A 10,110-nucleotide genomic window follows, 5' to 3' on the forward strand; every position below is an offset into this window, starting at 1 on the left:
TGTGAGTTCATAGGAGCGTTGATTATGTTGATTTAGAGCAGTGTTTTTCAACGTGTGGGTTGTGACCCTTTTGACAAGCCTCTATCTCCAAAAATACTTACATTACAGTTTACAGTAGTAGCAAGTTTACAGCTACGGAGAGGCAGTGAACATAAATGTATGGGGTCCCCACAGCATGAGCTGTGTCAAGGGGCTACATCAGGAAGGCTGACAGCCACTAATTAAAAGGGTCCTGTTTCCTGGTGTTCTTCATCCCCTCTGCTCTCACACTCTTTCTGCCTCCTGTCCTCGGGGATCACTGAGCTCTGAAGGGGGGGATTTGATGGAGACATGTATTTAGGGATGAGAATTCCAAGGTCTCTCACTGTCTCCATAAGGCCTGGCTGTGGGTCTCTGTATTTGTTTCCATGTGCTGCAGGAGGAAGCTTCTCTGATGATGGCTCAACAAGGCACTGGTCTTTGAGTATAGCAGAGTGTTATTAGGGATTATTTTATTGCTATGTTGTTTTCAGAACAGTAGTTTTTGGTTTTATCTTCAGCCTCTGGGATATCTAGTCTCTGGCTCTTGGTAACTCAAACAGTGTTGGGGATGAATTCCATCTCATGCTGTGGGCTTTAAGTCAAATGAAATATTGGTTGGTCACTCCCACAAGTTTTGTGCCACCACTGCCCTGCATATCTTTCAGGCAGGATACCATGGTAGATAAAGGGTTTGTGGGTTAGGTCGGTTGTTTACATTTTTCTTTTGGTATATTTTAAATAGAAAAAGGCTCACTTGAAAAATAGAGATCAATTCCCTGCTACTTTTTGATAGAATTGAATTGAGCATTAGTATTTTATACATTTGAAATAATATCTCTGTAATATGTGTAAACTAACAACAAAGGAGATACAGATCTGAGAGTGGATGTGTTGAGGTGTAAACTAAGTAAAGTAAAAAAAAAAAAAGTTTTCTACAGGAAGAATACAAGCAATAGCCATGAGGTTGTTGTTTGTGACATCCGAGCTCTCCTGAGAAAATGGTGAGTGCAGAATGAGGACATGTGTTTGAGTGTCACACAGTGATGGTGTCCCAAACATGTAATCCTGACGAGTGCTTACTGAGCGTGCCTGACATCCCATTGCTTTATGCTGCTTAGGCTGTCTGTACAGCACTGCTGGGCACAGGGAGGTCTGGTTTCTGTGCAGAGACACAGATCCTGTGGGGCTGAGAGCCACATGGTTAGGAAGCAACAGAGACACAGGAAGCCAGCCATTCTGACTCCATTTCCTCAGGCCCAGCACGTCAATCCTTCCTTGCCAATTTCTTCACATCCTTAGGCATTAACATGTTTCATGACTTCCTCTATTCAGAATATGTTTTGGCATGTCTGTGGGCATGCCAGCGTAGATCCATGGAGCGTTGGATTCTCATCTCATATTTGCTACCAATCTGCTGATTTCTATAATTTTTCTGTTTTTAAACTTAAAATTTTTATTAATGATGGAATTTGTGAATCAGGAGAAAATGAAAAAAAAATCAGCTATGTAAACTCCTGGGAAATACTCTTTCTTGCCACAGTAAAATTTCATTGCCAATTGATTGGGTTATCAAAATAGTTTTCCAATGTAGTTTTTATTAAAGTGGATATTAGAAAATTTCCTTCACTCCTGCTAATTACACAAAATCAATTAAAATGACTGGAAAATTTGATAAGCATAGGCTATTTTAAAATAATATAAGCTGGGCATAATATGCACACCTTTAATCCTAGCACTCAGGGAATTCAAGCCCATCTTGGTCTGTATGGCAAGGCCCAGGTCAGCCAGGACTACACAGTGAGGACCTTACTCAGAAAGAAAGAAAGATAGAAAGAAAGGAAGGAAGTATGGGAGAGGGAGGGAGGGAGGGAGGGAGGGAGGAGGGAAGAAAGAAAAGAAGAGAGAGAGAGAGAGAGAGAGAGAGAGAGAGAGAGAGAGAGAGAGAGAGAGAGAGAAATGAGTTTCCTTCCTTTTGGCTAACATTTTTGTTAAAAATGCCAGGGAGAAGGGAGTCTGGAAATCAAGGTATCTTAGCAAAGAGAGAGATGATTTATTATTATTATTGCTATTATTTGTGTGTGTGTGTAGGTATGTAGGTGCATGCAGGCTTTGTGAGAGTTTATGTACACCAGGAGGCCAGCGAAGGCAGAAGAGGGTGTTGGATCCTCTGGAGCTGGAACTGTAGCTATGAGTGATTGTGCACTGCTGTGTGTGTGTGTGTGGTTGGAGCTATGAGTGATTGTGCACTGCTGTGTGTGTGTGTGTGTGTGTGTGTGTGTGTGTCTGTGCAGTGCTTGTGAAGGCTAGAGGTGGCAACAGATTTCTGGGGCTGAAGTTACAGGCAGTTGTGTGCCACCTGATGAGGGTCCTTCCTTAATGTCTAATTCTGGGCCTCTGAAAGACTTGACGCTCCCTGAGCGGTTGGTGCTGTCCCTCCAGCCTTCACTATACTTTATTCTAATTTGTCCCCATCCCTCTGCCTTTTTCAGTCTCCCCTGTCCCATTTCCTTTTCTTGCCCTAAGTACCTGCTTCTGCTTTGATGTCAAATATATCCCATTGCACTATCCTCTCTCATTAAAATGACTTCTTCCTCTCTCACAGTCTCCTTCCTAGTATGTCTTACACATATTTCCTTTTCTGTGTGAACCAATGAAGATGTAGGTATATCTTCATTGAAAATGAAAACACATTCATATACACCCTCAAGTCCTAGTTCTGCAATATGAGACGAAATGTGTTTGGTTTTTTTGACTGTGGCTTACTTTTCTTAATAGTGATTTAAAGTTTCATTCATTTTTCTACAAATGTCATGATTTCTTTGCATCTGAATAATGTTCCAGTGTGCATGTGTACCACATTTTCTGTATCTGTTCATCTGTTCACCTTGACTAGTTCATAGTCTAGCTGCTGTAGACAGTTTAGCAATAATGTGAGTGTGCACGCGTCTGTGCAGGGCTCAGATCCTTTAGGTAGAATTCAGGACTGGGACAGCTGGACCATATGGCAGCTCTGCTTTTCCTTTGATGATTGAATGAATTTCTAACATTTTCATTGGTTCACACATAAATGAGAACAGGAAGCAGTGTTTTTGAAGCGTCTGTAATGATTTCCATGCTGGCTGGCCAAGTTTGTACCAGCACTGAAGGCACCTCTTTTCCTGTGTCCTCACCAGGTCAGGCCATCTGAGAGCCCTAATCGTCCACCCTGTCACACTGGTGGTCTTTCTGGTAAGGCCCCAGCCTGAGATAGTTCATTTACTGGCAGAAACTTACTGATTTGGGAGCAGTCCCTGTACAACAAAGACAGTTTTGTTACTCAGGAAGTCCTGGGGATTCAGATGCGTCTCGCTCTCAGGAATCAGGGTCCTTATGGTGGCCGTACTCCATTTAAAATGATTTCTTGTCTGTTCTGAGACATGCATGGACATCTTCAGTACCACTTTGTATTCTAATTACAAATCCTCTTTTCCTCCAGGAGTCCGGAGCACCTATTCTCACAGATGACGTTAGCTTACAAGTGTTCATGGATCATCTGAAGAAACTTGCAGTGTCAAGTGCTGCTTGACATGCCAGATGTGTCAGACACTCAAGAATTAGTACTTCAGTTTCTTCTGCTTTTTTTTGTTTATCTGTGGAGTAACAGAGATCTCTCTAAACATGCTTTGTGTCAGTGTGGTGTGAGGTGACATATGGAAAAATGTTGATGATTGTAAATTAAGCTGAAATATAATGAGAGCAATGAGAACAAGTTTGTTTTGCCTGATACAGTATTATAACTGGTTTTGTAACTTTGAAGTCTTTATGATTTAATTATGTTTAGTGAGTTAGAATGGTTTGCTTTGTACAGATACCAGTTATTTGTATACTGCAGACAGATCTAGAGTGGCACTGTGTACCCTCCCTGACCTTTTAGAGATTATTTAATAAGAGCCAGAAAGGAACAAATCAACAGTGATGATATATGGACAGTTTGCTTTTTTTGTGAAATAATATTCTGGGTTTTTTTCTATTCTGTATTTTGTTAAATTGGATTTATTTTATGGTTTATTTTGGAATTATTTGACTTTATAGTAGCAATTTTTGTGAAAGTAATTTAATGTTTTTGGTTATTTTCAAAATTTATTTAGACCTAAAAAATTTGAGGTAGCAACCCCACAGCAGACATTAAATGTGAAATTCCCACAGAGTACCCAACTCACATTACTAACTAGAGGAATTTTTCAAAGGAAGGAAGTTAGGAAAACAAAGCATGTTATCACATTGATTGAAGAAGTTCTTTGCAGTAAAAGACTGGTATAGCTACTAACCACATTTGTTTTTGTTATATCATTTATTGTTCCCCTTCTTAGATAAATTTCCGTTGTGTATTTTAACACTATTTTAGGAGTTTTCACTTCACTCTTTGTTTCTGTTTCCTTGTGAATTTATTAATTTGTGGTTCTTACTGAGACAGTATTAATACAATGTTTAATTATGTCATGTGGAGATAGTTCTGTTTGATTTATTGATTAGTATCATTCACTTTTACCTTTTAAAGTTTACTGGTAGCAAATGTTTACATTGCTGAAGCAGATAAGTCTGACAATGAAATATATGCATCAAGTGCTGCACACGCGAGGGTGCTCTGGTGGGTGTGGCGGGGGGGGGCTGTGCCTGCACTCGATGAACACGATCAGATGACGGCAATGCAGAAACTTCAGTTGTACTCGACTGTTTAAATAAATTGCTTTGTTCTGTTTTATTTGAATTGAATTGTGCTAGGCCAAAATGCCAATAAAATATATCTTTCTCTGTTTTCTTAGTTATTTTAAAATTTAGTAAAAACCTGGGAAACTTAACATAAAATTGGAGCGCTTTTTTCCCCTTTTCTTTTTTTTCTTTTTTCTTTTTTGACAGGGCTTCATTATGTAACTCTGGCTGTCCTAGAGCTCATTATTAGACCAGGCTGGCCTCAAACTCACAGGGATATGCATACTTTCTGCCTCCCTAGTGGTGGAATTAAAGGCATGCTCCACCACACTGGGCCTAAAGTTTTTGATTGGCACACAGCTGTACAGATGTATGAGTACAATGTGATAATTCAATACCTATGTATAATAATGATCAGATTACCTTAATTAGCATTTTCATTTCTCCTAAATAACATTTCTTTGTGTTGGAAACCTTCAGACTTTTCTCTCTTAATTCTTATACAAATATGCAATAAATTGTTGTAAATTGCCATCAATCAACTGTGCTAAAAGAACACTGGGACTTGTTCAGTTACACTTTGATAGCTGCTGTATAACCTTCCTCTCTATCCTCTCTTCCTAGTTTCCAATGTAGTATGAAAGTAAGTGTGTGTTGTTGGCTTTTGTATTAAGTGCGTTTATTCACTGAGACATCTTGATGGCCAAGAAGGCTGTTTCTGAAACACAAATTGGACTGTGCTGTTTCTCTTTGCCCTTACAACAAAGTCAGACATTTCAGCCTAGTCATCTTATGAGATGTTCACCGGACCCCAGCCCTTACCTGCTGTGGCCCGAGCTGCCCTTAAGTCTCGGCTCTAAATCACAGCTTTAAGTCTCACACACCCAAGGGAAGGTCCTGGGTATCTAAAACAAGATGTTATCAGAGTGTGCTCAGCTGTTGCAAGCTATTGTAATCAAATCTCTTGTCAGGGTATATGGCTCAAGATGGCTGCAAGGAGCCTTCGGTCAGCTCCCCACACTTACCCTAGGAAGTGGCGCAAAACACATTGTTGACAAAGTAGTGTGGAGTTGAGCGTCTAATTTGATTTAAGTGTTAACTTTAGGTGTGGTATTTGGAATCTGTGTAGTAACAAAACCAAATATGTATTTTCTTTTGTTTATTTTTTTTTTCAGTAGAGATGACTATACACATTTAGGTGCACAGTGTGATTCAGTACATGCATGTAACATGCAATGGTCAGGGGCATCAGCATATCTCCTTTTTTGTATTAACTTTTGAGCTCCTGCTAGTTCTTACAAAATGTTTGGACAGTTCTTTTAAAGCAGAGCTGCTCTAGAGCCTAGAACTTCCTTCTGTGTTTTGGTGACCGCAACCACCAACCTCCCACAACCATGGTTCTACTTTGAAAATAACTACATTTGTTGTTTTTTGAGACCGGGTTTCTCTGTGTAGCCCTACCTAGTAGTCCTGGAACTTGTTCTGTAGACCAGGCTGGCCTTGAAATCAGAGATCCAAGATCCTCTGTTTCCTGAGTACTGGGATTAAAGGGATGTTCTATCATGACTAACTTTAAAAGTTTTCACATATGAAAGAGAGTATATATTTTTCTGTGTTTGGTTTACTTAATGACTTTCAGTTCTATGCCTTCTTTGCCACCAATAGCAAGATTTCAGACTTATGGTTCAACAGTACTCTCTCTCTCTCTCTCTCTCTCTCTCTCTCTCTCTCTCTCTCTCTCTCTCTGTGTGTGTGTGTGCGAAGTTCGTATTAAGTCAGTATACACAGTAAAGTGCTTCATTATGCCATTGTCACACACATCCTTTGCACCTTATTCCTGTTTGCGCTCCTTCCCCAGTTTGGGAAGCTTTGGTTTTCATCCTCCATGTCTGTAGTATGCACATGTAGGTTCTTGTATTTGGTTGTATCTGTATCATTCATTCACATTTCCTTCTTACATTATGCCTTGCTACGCTTTCTTTGATTTTACTATTTTTCCCTAACATCATAAGTTAACAGTTGGATAGTGATTGCTCTGTCCTGTATAGTGCCTTATGTCACTATCGTCAAGACAACCATGACAACTTGCTTTCTGGTGACCAGATGTTGTCTTTTGTTTACTTCCAAACATGTCATATCATTCTCCCTTGGTCATGACACTGTTAGTGGCAGAAAAAAAATTAAAAACAGACTATCATCTTAACTAGAACAGTACACTTAATTATCTTTTGTACCTGTTTTAACCATCTAATTTTTAAAATTCAACTCATTCTTCCTCTTTCTGTGCCTTTAAATTTTTATTTCTATATCATATCCCCTCTAACAACTAGTAATAATTTTAGTATTGTGATGGTTAATATTCACTTTGGCTAAATTTAGAGTCACACAGGAGACACCCTGCGTATGTTCACAAGGCTGTTTCCAGCAAGGACTGACTAGGAGGCAAGATCCAACTGAATGTGGGCAAAGAGGAAACTTGTCATCCCTTTTTTTCTGCTTTCTGATCTTCAGATGTGAACAAGCGGTCATATCTCTACAGCTGAAGCTAAGGGCAGTTCCCACAGGGCCTTCCCCACAATGAGGCACAAAGCTAGAGGATGGCTCCCACAGGGTCTTCCCCACCATGAGCCAGCATCAGTCCACCCGACCTCAAGTCTCTTTTTGTCAGGTGTGGACACAGCAATGAGCAAAGAAGCTAGTGCAAACGTACAGAAAAAGAAAGAATGACAAAGGTGGCCACAAAATTGGACATAACTTCCAAACCAGAAGAGGAAAATAGAGGATAAATGTGATTTTTATCAAGATGAAAGAATAGCAAAGGAAAAGTGGGGCAAATTAAAACCAAAACCAAAACCAAAACAGGCTTTTAGTGTGTTTTCTGAAAATGCAAAAGGTAACTTTTAGCCTGTCACAGTGATGACGATAGCATTACAGACGATCTTTGCTCAGTTTCTTGCAAACGTCACCAGACTTTATAAACCTAGCTGTCCTCTACAGAGCTTACTGGCCTTGATCACTGTTGAAGAGCACCTTTGTTATCAGCAAAGGTTGTTTCCCCCAGTCGAATACAAAAGAAGACACCAAGTTGCCAACTACAGTGGGCTGCCTATATTTTTAGACCAGAAAACAATGTATTGGGCAGGATTCCAATATTGCATACTCAAGTGACCTTCACCGGGACTTTGTACAATCTTTAGATTTCTTTAGCAAAACCAACATGTTCCCCAGTGACTGTTGACCTATGAAGCCACCTGACACTTTCTAATATTGTTTTTTAAGGAACTTAGGGCACCCAGTTCAGTTGTTGATTAGTTTGAAAAAATATTTTGAGCCAGTCCATAAGAGACCTGTACAGTAATATTTTAAATTGGCGGCACCCAAACTGGCTTGTGTTTAATCAGCCGCCATCTTCCTGACTAGATTAGGCCTGAGGTTACGAGCAGCAGCCACGGCTCAGGTGGCCAGAGACACCGGCCCTGCCACCCATGAGATGCCAGCGTGGGAGATGGCTCTGCCAATTTTTCACGCTGTGTCTACAAGGTTGGGCTCTGCCCAGACCATCCTGCCATCCATGAGGTACCTGGTAGAAATGAGACTCTAAAGTTTAAAGATTAACCAAAAGCTTTATATGTTTGATACTGCTCAATTAACAAGATGGTCACACAATTAGAGGTATTTCCCAATATCTAACCTAGATATAAGACCAAGACTGCTCCCAGTATATGCCTGGTTCTCCATTGCTCCTCCATCTCTGCCTCCCTTGCTCCTCTTCCTCTCCTTACTCCTCCCACCTTAGCTCCTCCCAACTTGCAGGGAAAATATGCCTCCACGGAGACCCACTATTCACAGGACTGGCCAACCCTTTCCTGACTGCAGTAATCTGGATATTTTGGCAGCGAAGGAAATTTTGTTAAGCCCGGTATTCGGGATCTGTTCCTGTGGGGATGTGGACGATGTGCTGGGGAAACCATTTTTTTTTTTTCCCTTTTCTTGCCTTCTTTCCTCTTCCTCTTCCTTCTTTTTCCTCCTCCTCTTCCCCCCCTCCCCCTTTTGCTTTTTTGAGAGCAGGTCTTTCTATATAGCCTGGCTGTCCTGGAACTTTCTATGTAACCAGAGTTCCTCCTGCCTCTCCCTTCCAAGTGCTGAGATTAAATTCTGCATGGCCTTAAAAAAGATTTATTAATATGAATGCATACCTATGAGTGCATGGGAGTTATGGATGGTTGTGAGCTGCCCTGTGTATGCGGGTGCTGGGAACTAACCTACGTCCTCCACAAGAGCAGCAAGTATTCTTAACCACTGAGCTATCTCCCTAGTCCCACGATTTTTCTGATCTGTGTTCGTCAGTCTTTTGGGGGACACATCCACACATTGCTTCTATGTGTACATTAATCTGTTTGAGGGATCACATTTTGTTTCAGCTAAATCAAGAAACCTATTAAAATAAATTGTCACAGGGATTAGAACCCTTTCTTAAGAAGAAATCTGGGGCTGGAGAGATAGATGGCTGCTCTTCCTGAGGTCCTGAGCAACCACATGGTAGCTCACAGTCATCTGTAATGGAGTCTGATTCCCTCTTACGGTGTGCATGAAAACAGAGCATTCATATACTTAAATCTTAAAAAAGAATAACAAATCTGTAGATTAATTATCAGTAGAAATAACTTATGAGTAAAGATGTCACTTCAAAGTGACACTTCTACTAAGAACTTCCAAATTTCTTCAAGGCAATTTAAAAATAACCTAATCTCTAGAGATTTAAAAAATTAATCTTTGTGAAATTCTGATACTGATAGGTTAAATGTTTGGGAACATCTGTGAAGTGGTAACATTCAACAGAAACAAGCGCCCAGCTTAATGCTGCTTCAGCTTGAATGTGCGCAGAAACACTGTGTGTGTGTGTGTGTGTGTGTGTGTGTGTGTGTGTGTGTGTGTGTGTACGTGTGTATGTGTGTAAAATACTGCCACCTATGTTGTCTGTCAGAGTTTGCAGTTCTTACAGTGCTGCCACTGTGGGCATCTAATGTGTCGTGGCTGGTTCAAGACTTTCACAGGAAGACAGACAGTGGATAATGTGCATTTTGAAACCTTGAGACACAGATTTGGGGACCACAGGCATGGAACTGATAGCTTGAGTTATACAGTAGACAAGTTGCATACGGCCCTTCTTTAATTATTTATTGGCGACTAACAAGGTATGTTGGGAGCAAAGCGTCAAGCACAGTCTTCCTCCTTTGGGCATGGATTATGCTGTCACACATGGGCTCTTAGGATGTTTAATTCTAAAACTCTATTTTTAATGAGAACATTAAGCCCACTGATTTATCAAATATATATTTTTCGGCAAGGAAGTATTTCTATTAAAAAAGCTATCAAGTTGCTGAAATATTAATGGTAGTA

At 40.4% G+C, this 10,110-nt stretch overlaps 1 protein-coding gene across 2 annotated transcripts in view; it reads left to right on the forward strand.

Annotated features, from left to right (window-relative positions):
• Positions 1-4,816, forward strand: part of Sec23a (SEC23 homolog A, COPII component) — a 51,935-nt gene extending 47,119 nt beyond the window's left edge. For both annotated transcript variants that reach the window (XM_034513902.2, XM_034513903.2), the window contains exon 20: positions 3,497-4,816. In XM_034513902.2, coding sequence (XP_034369793.1) covers positions 3,497-3,586 — 90 coding nt within the window. In that variant the 3' untranslated portion in view covers positions 3,587-4,816. The remainder of the gene's footprint in view (positions 1-3,496) is intronic.
• Positions 4,817-10,110: the final 5,294 nt, after the last annotated feature.

The sequence above is a fragment of the Arvicanthis niloticus genome, chromosome 11, assembly GCF_011762505.2.
Source record: "Arvicanthis niloticus isolate mArvNil1 chromosome 11, mArvNil1.pat.X, whole genome shotgun sequence".
NCBI lineage: Eukaryota > Metazoa > Chordata > Mammalia > Rodentia > Muridae > Arvicanthis > Arvicanthis niloticus.